The following is a 24,079-nucleotide window of genomic DNA, read 5'->3' as shown; positions in this document are numbered from 1 at the left end:
CAGTGGCAGGTTTACTTCTTTTTGTAAATCCTTCGTGGAGGTTGAGGCGCCGGTGTCTGGGTTTGTGGTTGGGTTGGTGTTGGAGGTTTGCGTATCTTCCAAAAAGGCCGGTCTGGGCCATGGCCTAAAAAAGACCGATGTTCAGTGTACCGGGCCTTTGAGCTTTCACCAGTTTGTCTTGTTCTACTGGTGGGTGTATAAGGGTGCTGTTTATGGCCGTAGTAGGTTCACGATGATGTCGCTTTTATGAGCCCCAGGGTTTTTACCTCCTCATCGAGCTCCTTGACTTGCTTGGATAGGTTACCTCCAAATAGTAAAATTGGTGGTTTTGTGTTTCCAGGTTTGCACAGACCTGCGAATTTCAGGTTTAGAGCAGGTCGGATGGCACTCTTCCTGATGCTGTTTATTTCATATTGTGTGTTGCAAAGCAGTGCCAGTGTATCCTGTTGGTCCTGCGACATGTCCTTTTCATCTACTGTGCGGGCGAAAGCTGTTATTCCCGCTGTTACGAGCTTTAGTACTTTTTGGAGTTTGACATCCATGCCTCTAACTCCTGCTCCGACATGTTTCCATATGCAATTATTTGCAATGGGAACATTCAGGGATATACAGTCCATCACAGCCTGTTCCTGTAGCTGCTTAAAGGACATATAATCTATACTGGCAGCTAGTTTTTGTTCCAGGTTTTGGCCAGTCTGGTCTGGCTGTATGAAGTTGGACACCATGTCCAGTAGATTTTCACGTTCCTGCACCCCTTGCACACTTGATTTCTGTTCTGCAAACCCCTCTTCAGGATCAGCCCAGAATTGACCCCCAGTACTCCCCTCTGATGAGGGAGATGCACTGTGCAGCCCTACAAGAGGTGCTGCTGTGGGTGTAACATAGTGCCCACAGTGACTGGACTCCATCTCCCAGAGCCTGTCACGTTGGAGCAACTGCTCCACAAGCCGCTCCATCCGGCTCCAGCGCTCACGGTCGCTGGCCGCTCGCGGCTGCTCGAAGTCGGACTCATCTGAGTCAACGACTTTGTTGGTTTTTTGTTTTGCCTTACCGCCCGGCCGCGGTGTAGATCTGGCCGGTGCGGGGGCGAAGTCGGGCACAACTGTTCCCATTACGGGTGATTCATGTGCCGCTGGCCGCTGCTGGCTGCCCGCAACTCCGCGGTCCTCCCCCGCCAGCTTTGTCGCAGCCCTCGTTGTTTTCTTGGACTTGTCCATTGACTCCCCACCTGTAAATCAGCATGGGAACAACAAAAAAGACCGCAGAGTATCCCTTACCTGCAGGTTCCGGCTTTTAAACTTGCCGCTGCGGGGGAACGTCGTTCCACCCCGCCTGACTGTTTCGCAATGCGTGTAGCGATATGACACGCATGCGTCCTGGCGGGGTTCTTCACATAGTCACTCACGTGACTCCGAAGTAAAATCACATATTCACATATTACATATTTGTGGGAGGGAAGAAAAAAGAAAAAAACAGCAATTTTAAAAAGACATCACACACAGTAGAGTGGTTCAGTAAAGTTAGTCCCTGGAGAGATAGGAGTTTACAGTCCTAATGGCCTCTGGGAAGAAACACCTTCTCATCCTCTCCGTTCTCACAGTATGGCAACTGAGGCGTTTGCCTGACCGTAGCAGCTGGAACAGTCCGTTGCTGGGGTGGAAGGGGTCTCCCATGATCTTGTTGGCTCTGGAGTTACACCTTCTGATGTATAGTTCCTGCAGGGGGGCGAGTGTAGTTCCCATAGTGTGTTCGGCCGAACGCACTACTCTCTGCAGAGCCTTCGTGTCCTGGGCAGAGCAGTTCCCAAATCAAATCGTGATATTTCCGGACAAGATGCTTTCCACAGCCGCTGAGTAGAAGCACTGGAGGTGTGTTGTGGAACACACTGGAGGGGTGTTGCAGGGGTCAGTGTTGGGTCCACTGTTGCTTAACCACATTAATGATTTAGCTGACAATTGCCCCGAGCCCTAGATTCCCCCATGGGGCAAATCATCCCTTCAGCGTCTACTTTGTGAATCTCTCACAGAATCATAGTCGTTTCACTAACTTTCATTCTCAATATTTTAAACTCCAGCCCTTTCATCCCTAGAATCAACCAAGTGAACCTTCCCTGAAGTCCCTCCTCATATGAGTACAGGTCCACCACTGAATTTCCAGGCACTGGTGGTTCAGCACCACCTTTAGTCCGGACCAAATTAAGAGAGCGCACTTGAAATTCCCCCTGGAAGTCCCCCACGAGAATGTGGCATCTAGGCTGGGCGAGGCAATCGATCTCGACCTCATCAGGAATACCACCTGCTAAAGGGCGATATATAAATCCATGTTGTTGCTATGTAATTACCTGTCGGCTATTGACTTTAATTCTCTCTTCTTTAAATGCAGTCTCTCTGCAGAATGTCAATTACTTTCTCACGGGAGTACCGACCTTTAGTGGAACCTACAGTGTGAAGAATGCCACGGTACTGACAGCCCCCACACTGCGTGGAACATCGATGGTTGAGGTAAAACAACAGGCAGTATCTACAGTGGGGGAGTGGGTTCCTGTACTCTGTGGTAGCAGCCACAAATGACAAGTGCAATGTGCCCAAAGTCTTGACCTAAATTCAAAGGAGAGACTATTGGGTAACCTTGTTCCCTGTTCCTGCTGCATGATTGCACATCCATCTTCTGCCCTGACTTTGTGATTCCTATGGAATTAAGCACTGCCCATTCAAAGGCCCTCAGGGCAGGTGGAGAATCGGTTACACTGTGAGAGGTTGCAGGCCCAGCATAACATAAACAATGTTCCATTATTCATCAGTCATGCAATATCCAATTAGTATTATGGAACGTGCATTATAGCTAAAATGCTATCCATAGCAGAGATTGTTCTGATTATAACGTGATTTCAACAGGAAATAGAGAAACACTTAAATGACATTTTGGAAATAGACAAGCAGGAAAAAAAGCTGACTTGGGAAAATAAACAGTCTACAGAAAAAAAATTTTTGCATGTAACTTCCCCACAGAAATCAGACATCATTGTTTTCACTTGTCTGAAGAAGGGTCTCAACCCGAAACATCACCTATTCCTTCGCTCCATAGATGCTGCCTCACCCGCTGAGTTTCTCCAGCATTTTTATCTACCTTCATTGTTTTTTAAGGTCTAATTTCCAACAGATCTGTATCCTGCTAAACCCTTTGGCAACACTGACATGGAGCTGCTGGACTATTTTGTGCTGATGAATATGGATTGCTGCAGTCACTTTCCCATTTGGTTTCTCAGATCATGCTGTTTCCCGGCCTGTGGTTCAGTCACTCAGGCTTGGTGAGCTCCATTGAGTTTGTGGTGGAACCTTTGAAAAAAGCCACGCGGGTACATTTCAAGATATTCAGGCCATACTGCGCCCCAAGCTCATTTCTCATCCCTCCAGGTAAGAAGCGCAAACTCTGAGAAGGTACGATTCGATATCAGCACACAATCTGGAATTAAACTTGGAAGGTATTAGCTTTTAACCATTCCAAGATGGTGCCCAAGCCATGCGACTGTTTGTGTGCTGGTCACACGAGTGGATCTGCAATCACGCATTACAATTGCTCCACTCTTTTCTGTACACTGCGGATGGCTCCATTGCAATCATGTATGGTCTTTCCACTGACTGGTTAGCACGCAACAAAAGCTTTTCTCTGTACCTCAGTACACATGACAATAAACTAACTCACCCTGATGGCCTTGTGACACATGAGACTGCATTTGCTGGAATCTTGAGGTATCCAGTTCCTTTCCCTTCTGCTGCCTCCCCCTTCTGCTCAACAACCAACCCTATCCCTCCGAGTCCCCTATTTCTCCCACTGTCCCCACCCAAGCCCCGTTCCATCTGCCCACTAACCCTCCCTCTGGATGTTGGCAGAAATGGATTTTATATGTGTTTGAACGTAGCAGTGGCGGCGATGAGCTGATGATAATGTAGCACTGAATAGCTGTGACTGGTAGTTTTAGTTCCGCTTAGTTTAGTGTCACGTGCACCAAAGTACAATAAAAAGCTTTTGTTGCAGTCAGCAGAAAGACAATACATGATTACAATCGAGCCTTCAACAGAGCACAGATACATGATGAAGGGAATAACGTTAAATGCAAGATAAAGTTCAGTAAAGTCTGATTAAAGATAGTTCGAGGGTCTTCAATGAGATAGATAGTAGTTCAGGACCGCTCTCTAGTTGATGATAGTTGCTGAAGTAAAGTTTAGTAACTACAGGCCAGATGACATCAGCTGGAGATGAGTATGTGAACAGATTTAGCACCTACTGAAACTTGTTCTGGTTCCCTGTGGGAATTGCCTGAGGTATAGACAGCATGGACTGAGGAAGTGGAGGTTAATGAACCTTAAGGGTCTGTCCCATTTGGGTGTCATCTGCGTGTCGTTTACGTGACATTATTTACGGATCGCGACGCACAACGTGCGCATGGCGTGCATTACGCGCACATGGCGCGTGGTGAGGTGCGGTGCCCCAGGATTTTGGGATTCACAAAATCTTCGCGCGCCACCTGCGTGACGTGCAAATGACGCCCAACTGGGACAGGCCCTTAAGCCCTTGCTTGTGGAGCCAGAAAACTCTGCTGGTGTCACAAATAGCAGTCGTGTTGCCCAAAAGGTAACATTAACAAATCCAAAATCTTAACCTGAAGCTTAATGCAATAGATTTCCCCAAATCCTTCAGACACCACAGACCATCAAAATAACTTCTTAAATCCATCCACCTAGTTTGGGAAACTGTCGACACGTGGAACAGGTACATCTATCGGAAAAGTTTAAAGACATATGGGCCAAACGGGGGCAAATGGTACTTGCTTAGATGGGGCACCTCCCGGTCGGTATGGATGAGTTGGGCCAAACAGCCTGTGCCCATGCTCCATGACTATGACTCAGCCAACAAACATCTGTCGGTCTTCGGCTTGAAACATGACCGCAGTCCCAATGTCCTTTTCAGAGATGTTGATCCGGTATTTTCCATACAGGTCCACCATTGATTTTGCGGCAACTGGTGGTCTGGCTCCCCCTTTAATCCAGACACCCCCCCCCCCCTCTCTGAAGTCCCCCAGAAAATGTGGCAGCTAGGCTGGGTGAGGCAGTCGATCTCTATCTCATTGGGACTTCCACACCGATCGTTGGGTCGAATTTGCCTCCTGCGTCCCTGGGTCTGGAACTCCGGCCCATCCAGAGACGGCATCACTGATTTCAGCCGGTGGTTGGTGAGTTGAACTTGCCCCCCTGCGGCCAGGGATCTGGAACTCCGGCCCGGAGCTGTTATCTCAGACCCCAAAGGCCGTGACCTCTTTTGGTCCACCAAAATCAGGAAAAGCTCTGGATCCAAAGGTGCTGGAAAATTAGTGGTGGACCTGCATCTATCTCCTTGGTGTTGGCTGCGGTCAGTTGTAACTTGCTTCTCTGGTTATCCAGGCTGCGAGTCACTCCGGACGCCCTTCGCCAGCTGCCACATGCGGCCTCTGTGTAACACCACTGGGGGATGCATGAGTGGGCAGCAGTGGTGCCACCTGAGGGAGCAATGTCTGCCCATCACCAGCCCCTGCAGCTCCTATGCATTTGAGAACATCAGCACCAACATCCTGCCTATTGCCAGCCCCCCCAGGTACAGGGGAACACAACCGTTCTACTCACGGGTCGCAGACATACCCATGACAATCACCTCCGACGTCAGCACCATGCAGATAAACGTGAGTTATCAAGTCTGGGATTTTTCATAACCTCTCCTTGTTTCGCATAATGATTAAAGAATTTGTCAGTAAGAATATCAAGCTATTTGTATGGGGCCCTGAATCGGCTAGATTCCGGCTTTTCTTTCTTTTATTGCTCTGAATGTGGCGTCTTCCATTTTGCTTACTATCGAACCATTGAATTGTAGAGCATGGACACAGGCGCACGGCCTAACTAGATCTTTGGGTGGTTTCCTGTTTTCCTTCTCTGTCCACCTCGCCACGACCACTACTACTTACACTGAAAAATATTATGCTGGTGGGATATTTCATCATGGAGAGAAATCAACAATAGTCCTAATGTCTGTAGCCCTGTGCGGGTTGATGGACCTGCATCCTCTGCTCCTGTATCCCAGTGTAATACAGTGGCAGACATGTATCCCAGTAACATTAAGTTGCAGACCTGAATTCTAGTGCCATACAATGGCAGACCCTTATCCCAGTGTGACACAATGGTAGACCTGTACCCTAGTGTAGTACTGAAGCAGACCTGTGCAGGTTGATGGACCTGCATCCATCTGCTCCTGTATCCCAGTGTAATACAGTGGCAGACCTGTATCCCAGCTGGTTTATCCTGCAATGTCACCGACCAATATTTTGTTCATGACTGAAAACCAAGAAAACTACAAATGCTGGAGACCTCACAAAACACTGCCTAGTTCTCATGAAGAGTCACTGACCTGAAACATTCATCCTTTTTAAAGTTTAGAGAGACCACATGGAAACAGGCCCTTCAGCCCATCGAGTCCTCCCCACCCACTAGCATCATCCTACACACCAGGGACAGTTTACTATTTTACCTGTCAATTAACCTACATACCTGTACTTTGGAGTGTGGCAGGAAACCAGAGCACCCAGAGAAATCCCACGCGGTCACAGGGAGAAGGTACAGACAGCACCCATAGTCAGGATCAAACCCGGGTCTGTGTGAGGCAGCTGCGCCACTTGTTTAGCATCAGTATATAGATGCTTCTCTCCAATCTAACAGCGGGTCTCTGACACTGTAAGGCAGCAACTCTACCGCTGCGCCACTGTGGTTTAACTAGTGACCCTCTCTGGCTGGTGCTGTGTGTTTCAGGTGGTGCTGGGCGATGAGGACATCCACGTATTTCCAGACGATGTCGTCGGCCTTCAGCACGATGCAGGCCCGGGATCCCTCCTGCATTGCTTGCCCAGCTCCGTGTCACCATGGCGACAAAGCTACATGGGGTTAGTGCGCCAGGGCTGGGCGGAGAATTCACTGGAAGGTTTCCAGCCCGCGCGGCCCAGTCCCACCTGGGTGGACAGCGTTGTCTGCGACGTGCGTGTCCTGTACACAGACCAACTACAGGCTGTTGCTTTCACCCCATCCCTTGACCCACACCCAGTATCCCTGGGTAACCAGAATACCCCAACAGTGACTGATTGCTGTCCGCTCAACGCTCAAACAAAGATTGCCGGGCTACGGATCATCTTCCCACAGCCCATAGGCGAGACGATCACGGTACCGACTCACGCCGAGACGGCCATCGTGGTGAAGATCCGTTCTGGCGGCCGTGCTATTTCATGGTGGGGTCCGCCAGTACGCCAGACGGTTGTCCCCTTCGAGGCCCACTGCCCTTTTGGCATGCCCCAGTTCCTACCCGCCTGCCGCCGAGAGACAGGCGATACCTGGTTCGCACAAGCCCGCTTTGCTGTCAGTCACCCGGGAAGCGAAGTCCTGAACATCAGTGTGAACAATGAGGTCAGCTCCCAGAACCTGTCCGTGGTGATCCAGGCCCACGACACGATCCAGGGCCTGCGAATCGTGCCCAACCCCAGGCGCCTACTGGTGGATGCTGCTCAGGTACTGTCTTCCCAGGACAAGTGGAGAGTTTGGTTTTACACAGGGCTGCACACAAGCACATTGAGTCTTTAATAGTACAACGTCCTAGAGGGGCATCTCAGCTACATAAGCACAGTGGAACGTAGGATGATGGGATGAAGATCAAAAATGTTGACTGAGGAGGTATGTTTTGTGTAGGAGCTTATAGGAGTGAGATGGAGCGATGATGAAGTGAATTCCAGAGGTTAGGCCCTAAGCACCAAAGGCAGAGTGTTTTTAAGTACAGCACACAGTAGCTTTTAGCTCCACTGACTGCAACCTTCAGTGAGTGTGGGATTTCATTAAGGCAAGGGCAACAGAACATCTTCATGTTATAATGATAATAATAATGATAACGAATAAGTTTATTGGCCAAATATTCACATACAAGGAATTTGCCTTGGTGCTCCGTCCGCAAGTGACAACATGACATACAGTGGCAGTTAGGAATGACACATAAAACATTAAACATTAATAATAAAACATTATTGATTAAACATTATTGATTAAAAACAAGTATAGATAAGGGATGTATGGTAGAGCAGGTGATGTGTTGTGGTTGCAGTGTGTGGAGGCTCATTGGAAATCAGTGGGATCCATGGCAACCATATCTGCGTTTAGTCGCCGAAGCTCAAAGAACTTCTGCTCATTGATGAGCTGGAGAGTAATGGGCTTGTCCCACTTAGGCGACTCTTTAGTCAACTGCAGGAGATTAGGTGGTCGTCAGATGGTCGCCACATGTTCGCAGGTGGTTGCCGGGCAGTCGCCTTCATGGTCCTGAGGAGTTCCCGCATTCTGGGAACTAGTTGCAGCCTCATTATGGTCGGCGTGAATTTTTCAACAGGTTGAAAAATTAGTGGCGACCAGAATGAAGCCGCCATGGAGAGTAGCGAGAATTCTCGTGCCGTCGGTGCAGTGTTAGTGGGTCGCCAGGAGGTCATAGGTTGTCGTAGGTTCTCTTAGGTTGTAGCCAGTGTTGACCGGTGAATTTCATTGGCTCATTGGGGGAAAAAAACGTAAACAGTCGTTTTCAGAACCAAGGATAACCGACCGGTAATGTTAATGTCTGCCGAGCTTCACAGCCGTGTATCTCTGGCTTCTTAAAAGTTGCCTCCGCTCCTTCTCTCCCCTTCTCTCCCCTTCTCCCCCTTATCCCTCCTCTCCCCCCCTCTCCGCCCCTCTTTTAAAGGACTTACGTGACCCTTCCCATACACTGTGCTTTCACCGTCTTAATTACAGCGACAACCTTCTTGTTCATCGCGGTGTGTGTCTGTATCACATTGGCATTTCACTGTGTGAATTTCACTCAGATAGCGCTCCCTCCGCTTGCCTGAAAAATCACCTGTAGGACAGGCCCATAAGATTGTGTATTTCTGATGCATCAGGGTTATTCAGACACTCTAATGCAGGAGGCCATTGAAGCGGGAAAAGAGGGTGTAATTATAAAATATTGGAACAAGCTTCTTTGGAACCAGGCTGAGATTAATCCAATAACTGGGGCTGTAGACGAGGCTTTAAACTAAATACTGGAAGGGGAAGGGTTCAGGGGAGAAGAGATTTTGAATGTTAAAGGGAACAACAAGGTGATGCTGCAGAGGTGAAAATGAGGTGACCACCAGGAGTTTGTCGGGGATGGACAGGGCACAACGAATCAAGTAAATGGTGAAAATTAATTATCGTATATTAAATTAATGGCACAAATAGGCACAATCTAATAGCCATGACCAAATCTCAGTGGTGAAGTTACCAAGACTGGGAATTAAATATTTCATGATACTTTAAGAAGAAATATAGAAAGAAAGAGGCCCAATGTTAAACAATTGGATAAAAGTATTAGATAGAAACGATCTAAGCTTAAAAAATCTGATGTCTTTGCAATTTGCTTTATTCAGATTTTGACTCCACAATCACTATTAACTTTGTTTTCACATTCTGTAATAGAAATGAACTGCAGATGCTGATTAATGTAAAACGCTGCTCAATGTCCACTTCTTCTAAAGACCTGTTAACTACTAGATCATCAATTAACAGAGTACTATATGTTTTTTTTTAAATTGTTCCCCAATATTTCCTTCACATTCTGATTTAAATTAGGGTGTTATACTCTCCATGAGTTCATCTGCCACTTTGTCACAGCTCACATGGTTTTCTCCTGCTCAATTGTAGATTACAATAATGAATGATTATAGCATTATTCTTGTAACCTGCACCTCTAATTTCCTGATTACCACCAATGTTTGTGACCGATAGAGAACCCCTTATTAATCCTTGCCCCTGTCGTTCCATACTGATTCTTCCTCTTAATCTTCTGACCTGAGATCCCACTTCCCCACTGTCTTCATCCATTTCCTCAATATCAGTGCATGTTCACCAACTCTCTATCTAATGATGCCCTACTCACTACTGATGTCTGGAACCCCATATTCCCCCACAATCACCTACCGCCCCTACTCCTGGTAAGGGTGAAACAGAGTTAAACTGGAGACAAACAGCCAGCTGCCCGCAGCAAGTTGTCCTCTTCAATAACAAGTCAATTCTTGCAGGTGTTTTCAGCAGAGGTTACCCTTGGCACTTCGATTATTTACACCTGGGTGATCGATGACCTGGCAATCTTTTCCTACACCGGACAAGCCCACACTGTGATCTTCAAACGTGCTGCCACCTACAGGTTGAAGGTAAGTGTTGTTTTCCTGCTTGTGACCCTGTAAGTGAGCATGGAAGTCTGATAGATCCAGCACATTTGTAATTAGGTGGCTCTGTCTACTTCATCTTTCTTTGATGATTTATATTTTCTCTTTCTCTCTCTTCCTCTGTCAGTTCTGCCTCCTTTTTCATTCTCTGGAATGTCTAAAATCTCATTCCTATATCTTTGATTGTTGGTTTCATGCAATCCATTGATCTTTTCACATTCTGATGATTGGTTGCTTCCTCCTTTGTCCCACATATAGCCACTTCCTGGATTGTTGATGGCAGACCTCAACCTTTCCCACTGTTGGTGCACACAGTCTTCCAACAAGCAGCTCCGCTGATGCTCGGGAATTCAGTTCCATCTTCACAATCATAACTACACCTTTGCTCCTGACTTATCCAATTTCAAACAAGAAGCAGTTCTCACATAGCTCTCCTTTACCAGTCTGCTACAGTCATTCTTCACAGCTGCCAAGATATTGGAATTTTATCCTTACGGCATGAACTCTTTAATTTCAAATCCGATACAAAGCATCCAAATTCCATTAAATAGCTTGTAACTCAGTCATATATCCGTAATTCTAATTTATAAACCATCTAACTCTCAATTTGATTCTGGCCTGTAACTCACTCCTGTTATCCATGCCCTTCACTAAACTCCAATCTATAACCTCTGGGTATCTGTTGCATATAGAAAAAATATATTAATTCCTTGATTAGATTCCAGTCTTCATCTCCACTCATGGATCTGATATTTCATATTTAAATCAATGAAATATTTTGGTTAGATGGTAACTTGTCATTTCTTCATGGCCATTTGATGTTCTGTACACAGACCACTCGTATCCTCAACTAGATTCCAGCTTGTAATCTTTTGCTGGATATGTTTTCAACAGCTGACTGCAGTGAACCCTGTGAGCAGGCAGAGTGTGACAACTGAGCTGGTAGCAGTCACCATGCATCCTCTAATGGATGCACAATTTATCAACGTGTCCAACGTGATTCTTGTTAACCAGCCCCAACTCTTTGTTCTGATGGTTAAAGCGGACAGCTTGGCAGACGTTACCTTCCGGTGAGATACATAAGATTGTACGTAGGCATGTGCTGTTGTGTGTGCACCAAGATGCATGACGTTATAGTTGTGTATTTGTAGACTGAAGTCATTGGTCACCGTGTGTTTTCTGTTCAGTTATTTTACACTTTTCGCTAATTAGATGGGATTTTGGCGATGGCAGTGCACAAGTGACACATTCCACACACCCTCAACATTCCTCCTCTCTCCCAGAGGAGGAAGCAGGTCCTGCAAGCGTCAACCTACAGGATTACATGACCTGGACGTACACTCAACCTGGTAAGGGTGCAACCCAACTGGATTTATAAACCCATAGCAAACCCACACTGTGAAACAGCGAGTAGCCCTCTGCTGCAGGATAAACAACCTACAATTCACAGGGTTCAGGCAGAGCTGTTGCCAAACCAAGCTTTGATGCATCCCGACAGCATGTGTTCTGTAGAAGTTGGTAAGAGTGATTGGAGATATGGCAAACTTCCTTGAGCAAAACACAAAGTGCTGGAAAGACTGAGGGCAGCATTAAGAATTGCTTTGCTCTTGTTAGAGTTGGGCCATTTTTTTCACTCCCTTCTGCACTCTCTGAAATGTTTTAAGTGGGAACAATTACATCAGTCCATCAGAGCCCGCTATTAGATTGTAGAGCAGCATCTGTATTTTGCCAATAAACAAGTGGTGCAGTGATAGTGTTGCTGCCATACAGAGACCCGGATTTGATCCTGACCTCGGGGGCTATCTGCACAGAGTTTGTATGTTCTCCCCATGACCATGCAAGTTTTCTCCGGATGCTCCAGTTCCCTCCCACACTCCAAAGACGTGGAGGGTTGTAGGTTAATTGGCTTTGGTAAAATTGTAAATGGTTCGGAGTGTGTAGGATAGTGTTAGTGTACGGGGTGATTGCTGGTGGGCGCAGACATAGCGTTGCATCTCTAAAGTCTAAACAAAATGTTTCTCTAGGTGACTACAGATTGGAAGTGGAGGTGCTTGCACAGCAGAGCCATGTGAGGAAGAGCCTTCTCGTGCACGCCCGCAGCCGCCTGTTAGATCTCAGCTGCTCCCTGACTCCAGGACACCCCAGCATTGGTGGTATTGTTACATTTGAAGCCGTCCCTCAGCCCTCTTCCCACGGAATACTCTACACATGGAGCTTTGGTGATGGAGTTCGTGCAGCTGAGCGGCGGAATGCCACTGTGTGCCATCGCTTTAAGGAGAAAGGGGTTTACAACGTCTCGCTGGTGGCCAACAACATGGCCGGCGCGGTGAGTTGCCACTTGGTGGTAAGGGTGGAGGAGGAGATCATTGGCCTGGTGGTGACCGTCAGTGGCCAGGGAGCAGTGGGCTCCCCAACGCTGGTGCACGCCCAGGCCTCGAGTGGGAGCAACATCATGTGGACCTTCGACATGGGAGACGGGAACATCTTCAGCAACCTGACCTCAGCCAGCCTCTCCCACACGTACACCACCGAAGGGACCTACATCCTCACGGTCACTGCGAGCAATGGCGTCAGCTCGGCCAGTCGGTCGGCGTCCGCGGTGGCCCACACGCTGAGGGTGACGGACATCACGGGGCCGGACTGCGTGACCTTGGGGCGCCAAGCCTGGCTGGAGGCCCGGGTGTCCGGGGCGGTCAACGGCACCTGCTTCCGATGGAGCTTTGGCGACGGCAGCCCCCCTCTGGTGGTGCTCGGCAACCCCATGGCCCACCACACCTTCACCGAGGCCGGCACCAACACCGTGGCCGTGGTCGCCAACAACACCTACGCCTCGGTGCGCCGGCAGGCCGCCATTTGTGTGCAGGCGCCCATTGCCTCGGTACGCCTGCAGGCTGGTTGCCAGGCGACGCCGCTGAGGCAGCCGGTGCGGTTTGTGGCCGAGGTGGTCCCTCCGGAAGACGAGCAGCACCCGTACGAGTACCGGTGGGATTTGGGGGTGTCGGGCCCTCTCCGCTCGGGCAGCAGGGAACTGACCTTCAACTACAGCCGGCCAGGCATCTACCTGGTCACCGTCCACCTCCACAACCAGGTCGACCATTCCAGCAACTCCTGCCGCCTGGCAGTGCAGGAGCGCCTTGGCGACTTCACCATCTCTCATGAGGGGCCCACCCAGCAACACCTCTCCTTGAACAAGACCTACGCCTTCCATCTCAGGGCCACATCGGGCACGAATGCTACCTTCCGCTGGGACTTTGGTGACGGCCCTACCCGGGGACTGGGATGGGGCCAATCCCACGTTTACCGCAGCCCCGGCCCGTACACAGTGACCGTGGTCGGAGAGAACCTGGTCAGCCGCTTGGAGAAGAACCTTGTCATCTGGGTGCTGACTCCCATCGCCCAACTCAGCCTCAGCACCGAACAGTCAACGGTTGCAACTGGAGAGGAGGTGGTGTTTGTAACTAAGCAGAGTGCAGGCGATGGGGCCTCTTATTTATGGGCAGTTCAGGGATACATTCCTCTGCATCAGGGAACGTCCCACTTCAAGTACAAGTTCCAAGAGCCTGGTGTGTACCTTGTGGCGGTGACAGCAAGAAACGAAGTGAGTGAAGAAACTAAAACGATCACCGTTCAAGCTGAGGAGAGGATACGAGATCTGGAGATATCCAGCAGAGACTTGATTCAGGGCCATTACTCTGCCGCCAAGGAAGCCTGCCAGTTGCATGCACATGCGCTCCATGGCTCCAACCTGTCCTACCAGTGGACTGTTAGTCAAGGTCCTGTCACTGTAAAGACTGGTCAAGGTTCGACTGTGGTTTTTCAACCAGAGGAGGCCGGAAGCTACGTGGCAGTGGTGCTGGCTAGAAACGCCCTAGGAGAGATCAAGCAGAGCAAGGAGATCTTTGCCCAAGAGCGCGTTCGCGGAATGGAGGTTATAACGCCAACGCATGAGGTAGCCGCTGGGCAATTGGTGCATTTGAAGGTGGCTGTTGTTTCAGGAACGGACTTGCAGTATGAGTGGTCATTTGAAGGAGATCAGGAGCACATCAGGAGCAACACGTCCTCACTCTCCTACCGCCCCATGTCTGCAGGAACCACTGTGGTGACCGCAACTGCTTACAACAAGTTGGGGAGTGCCCAGAGCTCGCTGACATTAAGGATCCTGAAGCCCATCTCCGGGGTGAACCACTCCATCACAGATGAGGCCCCTCCCTTCCTCCTTCCATCCAATGCCACCGCTCTCATTCAGGACTTTGCCGACAAAGGCACCAATGTATCCTGGGAATGGAGTCTCATGGGGGACAAGGACATCCGATCCCGGCGCGAACACCATACCAAGTGCACGTTCAGAGAGGTGGGCATGTACCTGCTCTACTTCAACGCCTCCAATGGAATGAGCTGGGAGGAGGTCCACCATAACATTACAGTGATGGATACCGCCCAAGGCTTGGACATAGTGCCAGACAAAGCGTCCGTAGAGGTTGGCCCGACCATGACCTTTGTCCTTCGTGTCCAGCAGGGCAGTGGCGTGCGGTACCTCCTGTTCTTTCCCAACTTGAGCGTTGGTGTGTGGGTGCCCGGGCCCACCTGCCGGGTGGGCTTCTCGTCAGCCGGGTGGCACGACGAGACGACGAGGGACGGGGTCAGCGGCCAGGTGTTCTCCAGTTGGGTGATGGAGATGGAGGTGGAGGAGGAGGAGGAGGAGGAGAAGCAGAAGGCAGCCGGAGTGCAGCTGGTCAACTGCTGCCAGCCAGTGTTGGAAGCCCAGCAGGAGATGAGGTTGAGCGCTGGCCTGCGGGCGGTGAACTACACGTGGCTCTTCCACATGCCGGGCTCCCCGGACCGGCACCTGGCTGGAGCCAGTGTCTCCTACACTCCCGGCTACCCAGGCCTGCTGATCATCCAGCTCCGGCCCTCGGTCCAGCTCGATGCTCCGGCCCTGACCCTGACCTTGCGAGTGCAGCTGCCGGTGGTGGCCTCTGGACTCTGGAGTGACCACTCCACTCTGTTGGTAGGTGAGGCTGCAACGTTCCACATGGCGGTGGCTGAAGGCAGCGACGTACGGTACAGGTGGGACTTTGGAGACGGCCAGAGGACGTACACGGGACAGAGTGGCACAGCCCAGCACCAGTACCGGGCCGCTGGCCATTACACTGTCCATGCCCGGGCCTTCAACGACGTCAGCTTGGCGGCAGCCTGGGTAATGGTGATGGTGCACCGACTCGCCTGCCGTCTCCCCGCGGTCCGTCTGGTACGGCCGCTGCGCTCCCTCCCCCGGGCCCAGCCCAGTTACTTCCAGGCCGACGTGGACCTGAGGGGGTGCACGGCCTACCGGGCTCACTACCTATGGGAGGCCTTCGAGGGGGCGGGCTGCCGAGGGCCTAATCGCCTGGACCTCCCAGCGGTGGACACCAGCAAGCCTCTCCTGGCTCTGCCCCGGCTAGCTCTGCCCTTGGGCACACACTGCCTCCAGTTCACCGTGGCTCTAGCCAGGACCCCGTTACAGAGGAAGGTGGCGGCACTGGTCCAGGTGGTGCAGAGCAGGCTGGTGCCCATCATCAATGGGGGTGCACAGAGAAGCTGGGCCTCTCTCCGCGACCTGGTGCTAGACGGCTCCCAGTCCTACGACCCAGATTGCCCAACGGAAGAGGGGACCAGGCTGCTATACCACTGGGACTACCAGAGCACGGTAAGGCAAATAGAACATTGAACAGTACACCTGTAGTGGGAGGTGGTTGAGGCAGGTACTATTGCAACATTTAAGAAACATATAGACAGGTACATGGATAGGGCAGGTGTGTATAGGTCAAACGCAGGCAGAAGGGAATAGTGTAGATGGAACATGGTGGGCAAGTTGGCGGAAGGGCCTACTTCCACACTGTATGACTCCAAGACTCTATGACCATAACCCAAGAACTGGCATTTTGGCCACAATGTCTGTGCCGAATATGATGTTTGGTTAAGCTAATTTCCTCTGCCTGCATGTGATTCATTTCTCTCTATTTCCTGGATATCTACAGTATGTACCGATCCCTTAAACTCCACTGTGGTATGTACTTCCAGCACCTCTTCTAGCAGTGTGTTCCAGGCACCCATAACTCTCTACGGTAAAAAACACTTGCTCCACACATCTCCTTTGATCTTTCCCCCTCTCACCCTATATCTAAACTGACATTTCCACTATTGGAAAAGGGGAAAGACCCTCTACCCTACCAAGCCTTAATACTTCTATCATGTCTCCCCTCCCCTTAACCTCCGATGCTCCTGAGAAAACAATCCAAGCTTGTCCATCTTCCCCATATAGATGATACCCTCTAATACAGGCAGCAGCATTCTGGTAAACGTCTTCTGTACCCTCTCTAAAGCCTCTGCATCTTACCTGTAATGGGGCGATCAAAATCCTGCCTCTGCCACTGAATGTAGTCAGCAGAGCCAAGAGTAGGACCTTGAATCAGTTTGCCATGCTCCACGGATAGTCTAAGCCTTGCCCGTTGCCTTGTCCTGACTCTCCTTTTATTGAAAATGTAATCTATTTAGACCGAGCATATTCAATGACCAAGCTTCGCCTACTGTCTGGAGTAGAGACGTCCAATGATTCACAACCTACTGACAGAGAAGGAATTCCCTGTCATCTTCATCTTATATGGGCAACTCTCTTTCTGAAACAGTACCATTACCCCTCCTGATTGTAAATATGCCTATGAGTGAAAACGTCATTCAGCACCTACCTTGTCAAGCCCTATCATTATCTTAAATGTTTCAGTGTGGTGAACCTTCATTCTCCAATTGTTATTAATTCAATAAATCCCAATGAGCATTTGTCCAACTTGCTTAATCATTCCTCATAACAAAACTCCTTTATCATAAGAATCAACCTTGCCAACTGCCTCCCATGCAAGTATATCCTCTATAAATGAGATCAAGATTAAACGCACTACTCCAGATATGGTTTTGTGCAGCTGTACTGAGACATCCCCACTTCACCCCACCTATGTTACATCTACAACATAGTATTGGTCTTCCTGATCACCCACCCTAAACTGTGTGCCAAATCTCCGCATACAGCACAGGAGGATCCCGTTCAGTCATTCTGTCTAGCCTGGCAGATTTGAAGAGATATTCAACAGATCCCTCTTCTCCACTCTGTATTTCATTTTCACAGCGATTAATCAAACCCCCTTTTGCAGATTATCATTGGATCTGTTTCCACTATCCTAGATACAGACTATTCCAGATTCTAATCACGTTACATGAAATAGTTGCTGGTTGTGACCATCAGGAAAGTAATGAGGCAGGAATGGCCAGTTAGCTAGACACATTGCGGTGCTTCGGGCGTTATGGATCAACACTTCTCACTCACCCATGATCCGGAAGCAGTGAGAAAAAAACCCAGGCCAATGAGGAGGGAAATGCCCGGGACAATTCCTCTCCATTCAGGAAATAAAGCCAATCCAGAGATCACAGAGCAAAAGCTACCTGGGAAACTGCCTGCCCTTAATCTGATGTGAACTCCCTCTGTCAATGTTGTACTTTGAGGACAAGAGATGGAAAAGGGTGAAGCACTGGATTAGATTCTTGCCGTCTCGTCTTGCTCTTGGTTTAAATCTCATCCTGGCCGAGGGAATCACGTTTTTACCTTTACGTTTAACGCTAAAGGTGGTGAGGGCCGAGTGCAGGTTTACTGATTTGAATGACAGATTATCATTTTATTCTCTGCTTCAGGATCAGCCCACTTCTCTCTTTATTCCCACTGCCAGTGGTGGTGGTGCTGCTGTCTCCATTCCCGGGCGTATGCTGGTGCCTGGTGCTACATACACATTCACACTGACTGTCAGCAAACCTGGAAGAGAGGAGGCCCACACCACTCAGATGGTGAGTCCTGGCTGATTTCAAAGGCACAGGGGACCTAGAAGTGCAGTATGGTAAGGGCTTGGAGACTGGGTGCGTCGAGGGACTCAAATGTAGGATCTTCTGACATCGGTCTCAGAGACTGAGGTCACAGGGTCATCGGAGGCCATGGGGGCCTATGAAGGTCAACATGAACATGGTGGGCCGAAGTGCCTGTTTCTGTGCTGTACGACACTATGAGAGCATTAGGAAGAAAATAACTTAGGAAATAGTAGGACCTGATTAGGACAGAAAAGAGAATCTACTTGTGTGTGGAGTTCTCAGTTATCCTCTTCACAAACGAGGGGCTTGATTTTGTCAATAAGGAGGAAGTATGTGAAATAATGGATGGGATAACATTTTTACAAAGTGCAAGCTGTAAGGGAGTTAGCAACATTGACTGTGGATAAAGCACAGGCCTGAATGAAATATATCCCAGGTTGCTAATGGCAGCAAAAGAGGAATTCACAGAGACTCTGATCATCATTTTGCAATCCCCCTTGCTTTAGGATCTGTTGTTGGACTGGTGTGTTTCAGGGATTGGTCAGGAGTTGCATCCGGGTTTATATGTGTGTTGATCATATGTCCGTGCCTGGCACTGATGGCATCAGTATCTATGCCTGGTGCCAAACATAACTATGTCAGTGTTGGTCACAGCTGGTGTTGACCATGCCACATATGGAGAGCATATGCCCTGTTGAATTGTGCTCAGTCTGGGCATTACCATGTTCTATGTGTCTTTGGAGGGTGACAGAATCCATGCCTGGTGATGAACACAGTTGCCTCTGTGTCTGGTGTTGGACCTGGCACTGTCAATGTGCCGATGCCTGAAGCCAGACATGCTGTCTCCTAGTGCTGACAGCGATTCTCTAAACTGCAGGTTCTGATCCGAGCTGGAAAGGTCGCCGACGTGCTCTTGGAATGCATCTCCTGCCGTGTGCGCTGGAGCTACGGAGTGAGCAGGAGTATGCACGTAACACTGGTTGGAAGATGTGCAAACTGCAACAGCCAATTACTGGTACGTTTTCCCACTCACTGTGTTGTTTTCTTGTTTGGACTTTGTTGCTACAATCCTCAATCACTCTGGAGGAGTGTCCAAGGTATCCTTTCAGGCGAGTGTGAAAATCAAGAGCAATATCCATTACAGTGCTACAGCATCAGAGGTAGCAAGATGGTCGCCTCAGGTGAATGTGAAAGAAACCCAGGCCATTATTATGAAGATGAGCTGCTGACCTCCCCATTGTTCTTGGCCAATATCTTGGCCAGGGGGCGGCACAGTGGTGCATCGGTAGAGTTGCTGCCTTACAGAGCCAGGCACCCGGGTTTGATCCTGACTACGGGTGCTGTCTGTCCGGAGTTTGTAGGTTCTCCCCTTGACTGCGTGGGTTTTCCCCGGGTGCTCCAGTTTCCTACCACACTACAAAGACGTGCAGGTTTGTAAACTAATTGGCTTCGGTAAGTAGTAAAATTGTCCTTAGTGTGTGTAGGTCAATGTACTGAGTGATTGTTGGTGGGCACGGACACAGTGGACCAAGGGGCCTGTTTCTGCGCTGTATCTCTGAAGTCTAAATCTATCCCTGAGTCAATTAAAAAAAATAGATTAACTGGTTATTTTTCATGTTGTACAGTCTGCCAAATTGCTTGATATATTTTCCAAATTACGACACGGACTTTACTTTAAAAGTGTTTTATTGATTTTGAGGCACTTTTGAGATGTTCTGAGGTTGTGTAAGGCACTATAGTATATACATCATTGATTTCATGCTCCATAATTTATTAACAGCCTACAATGTGAAATGATCTGTGGTTGAATGCTCAGAGGGCTAGCTGTTTTCCATCTTGCTCAGTGGACAAGTCATCCATTAGCATTATTCATATTTCATTTTCTTTGCAGCACAAGTGGACAGTTCAAAGTTCTGATGGCTACCCCTTGATCCTGGACAACAAAATCACCTCCACAGGAGACTGGAATGCTGACCTGGTCATTCGGCAGGGTGTTCTCCAAGATGGAGTCAACTATACCTTCACCTTGCACATCACTGACCTTCAAGAGGAAATCACAGGGTTCTCCAGCATCATTCTGAGCCCCAACTATCCTCCTACTGGAGGCGTATGCTCCATCCAACCCGACCAAGCGCTCTACCTGCTAGAGACCCCACTTAGCTTTAATTGCACGGGTAACTGTTGAATTGTTTTCAGATCTCACCACCATCCTTCACCCACTCTTTCATTTCCAGACTGGTTTGGGCCAGCTGTGTAGTCGTGTGTGTCTGTGGAAACTGATTCTGCTTTCCTGGTATTTCCAAGGTTGGTGGGATGAGGACGGAAGTGTGGATCAACTAGTTTACACCCTGGTGGCTGTCACCTGCTCCAGAGACTCTGTTTGCGAAAGATTCCAGCTGTACTGGGGCATCAAACCCTCTTTCAGTGCGTTGTTGCCCGTGAGCTCCCTGGACAGGGCTACAGCAGTCAGTGTGATCATTGAGGTGGAGGATGTATTGGGTGCCCGCACTACTGCTGTCAACAGGTAAGTGAGGACAAGGCAGTCTACGGCACTGCCAATAGGTGCCCGGACTATCAGGAAAAGTAAACCAATAGTATATTTACAAAGATAACACCAACTTTTCAACTTATCATTTAAGTCTTTTTGTAGGGGGGTTTGCATCCGAATGTAAAATATGTTAAATAATCTGCATCTAGACTCTTTTCAACAAACTCAAGACCTAGAAAAGTATCTAATTTTCACTTTGTATTAACTATGCAGATAATATTGGGACAGATGATCAAACAATGACCATGAGATTGCTGACACAAGGGATTTCTGGAAATGTGGACAGAGTGACCATGGGATAACTGGGATAATTGTGATGATAGGATTACTGGGACAGGCAGACTATGGGACAACTGGAACAGGCAGACCAGACAGTGACCAAAGGGTGAGTGACACAGGTGGATCATACCATGGCCACCGGGTTTCTGGAGCAGGCTGACCACAAAGTAACCATGAAATTGCTGAGATATTTAGATCATAAAGTGACAGTAATACTCGTATTCGAACCTGCTGTTTGACCAGAGGTAGGAGCCTCACCAGACAAGTTCAAGTATCAAGTCAAGTATATCTTTATTGTCATTTTCCTGAGTACTCACATACCCAGAGGAAACAAAAAAAATGACAATAAAGATATACTTGACTTGATACTGTACAACCAGTGTCCATTCAGTGTGCAGTAAAAAAAAAAATAGAAATAAAAATACATATATCATGAACAAATTAAACACTCTACTCTCTACTAAACATCAACAGGCGTTCCGCTCGGCAGCGGCACGACAGTGGCTCTGCTGCAGTGTGTCCAGGTTGGTGGTTGGTGCGCGATACTTTGGCAGGGGGCAAAGTCCGTTTATCAGTCTTATAGCCTGCGGGAAGAAGCTGAGGAGCATCCTGCTGGTTTTACAGCTAATGCTCCTGTACCTCTTCCCAGATGGCAGGATGGAGAATATGTGATGCGATGGGTGGTAGGGGTCTTTGATGATGGAGATGGCTCTGCTGATACATCTCCTCCTGTATATGTCCAGCAGGAAAGGGAGTGGAGCACCAATAATCCTGCTGGCGGTCTTCACAATCCTGTCTAGTTGGTGCCATTCGTACGCCTTGCAGCTCCCGAACCAGGAAGTGATGCCGTAGGTTAATGTGCTCTCGATTGTCCCCGTATAAAAAGTTCGTAGGTGTGTAGTGGGGAGACCTGCTTTCCGTAGTCTTCGGAGAGGGTGTAGTCGCTGCTGGGCTCTCTTGACCAGTGCTGTGGTGTTGGTCGTGGACGTCAGGTCATCTGACAGGCGGAGTCCTAGGAACTTCACGCTGCTGACCCTTTCCACATCAGCTCCATCGATGTGCAGAGGTGTATGGTGTTGTTTTCCCGCCCTCCTGAAGTCAACCACCATCTCCTTAGTTTTTCCCAGGTTGAGAATGAGGTTGTGGGATTTGCACCATCCTGTGAGCAGCTCCACCTCCATCCTGTACTCCGACTCATCATTGCACTGATGAGACCCACCACTGTTGTGTCATCAGCGAACTTGTTGATGAAGTTGTTGTTGAGTCTAGCAGTACAGTCGTGTGTAAGCAGACTAAACAGCAGGGGGCTTAGGACACAGCCTTGGGGCGAGCCAGTGCTCACGGCTATGGTTTTTGATGTCCTACTGCCCACCTTGACTGTCTGCTGCCGTTGCTATAGAAAGTTCAGGATCCAGTTACATGTGCCAGCATCAACCCCCAATAGCTCCAACTTCTCCACCAGTTGCTGCGGAATGATTGTGTTAAAAGCAGAGCTGAAGTCTATGAAGAGGATCCTGGCATAAGTATTTTTCCGATCAAGGTGTGACAGTACGAGGTTCAGTGTTGTTGAGACTGCGTCCTCTGTGGATCGGTTGGCTCTGTAGGCGAACTGCAGTGGGTCTAGGTCGGCAGGTAGACTATTTTTGATATGCTGCATAACCAGTCGCTCAAAACACTTCATTACTATGGGTGTTAGAGCCACTGGTCGAAAGTTACCTTTGCAGGGACACTGCTGTAGGCTGTGGTAGCTCTACATGCTGTGGTTTCCTCCTACACATCCCTACCCAACTCACCAATTGTGTTTTCAAGGTACTGAGCCCTTGCCTGCTTACTGCTGAACAAGGAGTGGACTCCCTTCTGTACCTCCCTATGTAATCAGGCAAATGTCACCCAGCTAATCACAATAGGGAACTCTAAACCTCAGCACAAATTCCAACTGACTCTACGTGCACATCAGCAGGAGTTACTGATTGCCAATAAGGACTGGGATTTGGGGCTGATCATTCCTAGGCTTGGTCTTCGTGTGCCCAGCAATGGTACAGATTGAATTAGACCTAAAAAATCTGTGTGGGTTGATTGAGGAGGGAGTGGATAATTTCTTTCTCGAAGGAACACCAATGAACCTGCACAGGATGGTATACGAAGTTTGGTCCGTACTGTTCAGTGGCACCATTCACCATCAAGTGTTGGTGCCATTTTCCATATCCCATTTTTTGTGACATTAACCCAAAAGTGTTGTTGTGCCCTTGCCTTCCCCACAGGACACTGATGGTTCTGATGCCAGATCTCCCATTAGGATCACACCGAGTTGTCAATTGGTTGAAACGTAAAAGCCAGTCAGAGTTATGGGGCCTGGTTCAGCAGGGGAATCCTGACAAAGTGATCCAATTCTCCATCGCACTCATCAGTGCCCTAAACCAGGTGAGGGTTCTTGTCACAGATGGCTGTGGAGGCCACGTCATTCAGTATTCTTAAGGCGGGGATTGATAGATACTTAACAAAGGTTCAAAGGTTCAAAGGTTGATTTATTGTCACATACACCTAGATGTAGTGAAATTCCTTTTGCCAATGCAGCACATAAGAAAGAATACAAACATAACAATAATAAATAGCTTTAACATAAAAACATCCCCCCACAATGGTTCCCATTATGGGGGAAGGCACAAAGTCCCGTCCCATTCCCAATGTCCACCCATAGTCGGGCCTATTGAGGCCTCCACAGTTGCCTCTACGGAGGCCCGATGTTCCAGGCCGTCCTCGCCGGGTGATGATGTTCCGGCGTCGGGAGAGTCCTCTCAGCGGCTTGGGAACCCTGGAACGGCCGCCTCCCTACTCGAGACCGTGGCTTCCGGAGCCGACAAGGCCGCGCCGAATGGAGCTCAACTGGTGATCTCGTCGCGAGATCCCAGGCTCCCGGTGTAAAGTTCGGCGCCGCCGCCCGCAGCTCTGCGCCGGTCCCAGCTCACCGGAGTTCCAGCGCGGCGACTCAGGCAAGGCACCGCCCGCCCCGCAATGGCGCTCCAGCGCTGCACCGCCGTCCTCACACCCGCAGCTCCGCCGCCGCCGATGCCGGTGCCGCC

The 24,079-nt window shown here is 49.2% G+C and overlaps 1 protein-coding gene across 3 annotated transcripts in view; it reads left to right on the top strand.

Moving 5' to 3' along the window:
- Positions 1-24,079, top strand: part of LOC116987999 (polycystin-1-like) — an 83,149-nt gene that overhangs the window by 11,392 nt on the left and 47,678 nt on the right. For all 3 annotated transcript variants that reach the window (XM_033044384.1, XM_033044383.1, XM_033044385.1), the window contains 13 exons: positions 2,383-2,501; positions 3,266-3,413; positions 5,439-5,713; positions 6,831-7,577; positions 10,139-10,270; positions 11,180-11,355; positions 11,498-11,634; positions 12,310-15,971; positions 18,005-18,154; positions 19,050-19,187; positions 20,064-20,346; positions 20,477-20,696; positions 23,261-23,420. In XM_033044384.1, coding sequence (XP_032900275.1) covers positions 2,383-2,501; positions 3,266-3,413; positions 5,439-5,713; positions 6,831-7,577; positions 10,139-10,270; positions 11,180-11,355; positions 11,498-11,634; positions 12,310-15,971; positions 18,005-18,154; positions 19,050-19,187; positions 20,064-20,346; positions 20,477-20,696; positions 23,261-23,420 — 6,347 coding nt within the window. The remainder of the gene's footprint in view (positions 1-2,382; positions 2,502-3,265; positions 3,414-5,438; positions 5,714-6,830; positions 7,578-10,138; positions 10,271-11,179; positions 11,356-11,497; positions 11,635-12,309; positions 15,972-18,004; positions 18,155-19,049; positions 19,188-20,063; positions 20,347-20,476; positions 20,697-23,260; positions 23,421-24,079) is intronic.

This window comes from Amblyraja radiata, chromosome 26, assembly GCF_010909765.2.
Source record: "Amblyraja radiata isolate CabotCenter1 chromosome 26, sAmbRad1.1.pri, whole genome shotgun sequence".
In the NCBI taxonomy this organism is placed as follows: Eukaryota; Metazoa; Chordata; class Chondrichthyes; order Rajiformes; family Rajidae; genus Amblyraja; species Amblyraja radiata.
Note: the sequence above shows the minus strand (reverse complement) of the source record. Positions and strands in the feature narration are given on the sequence as shown.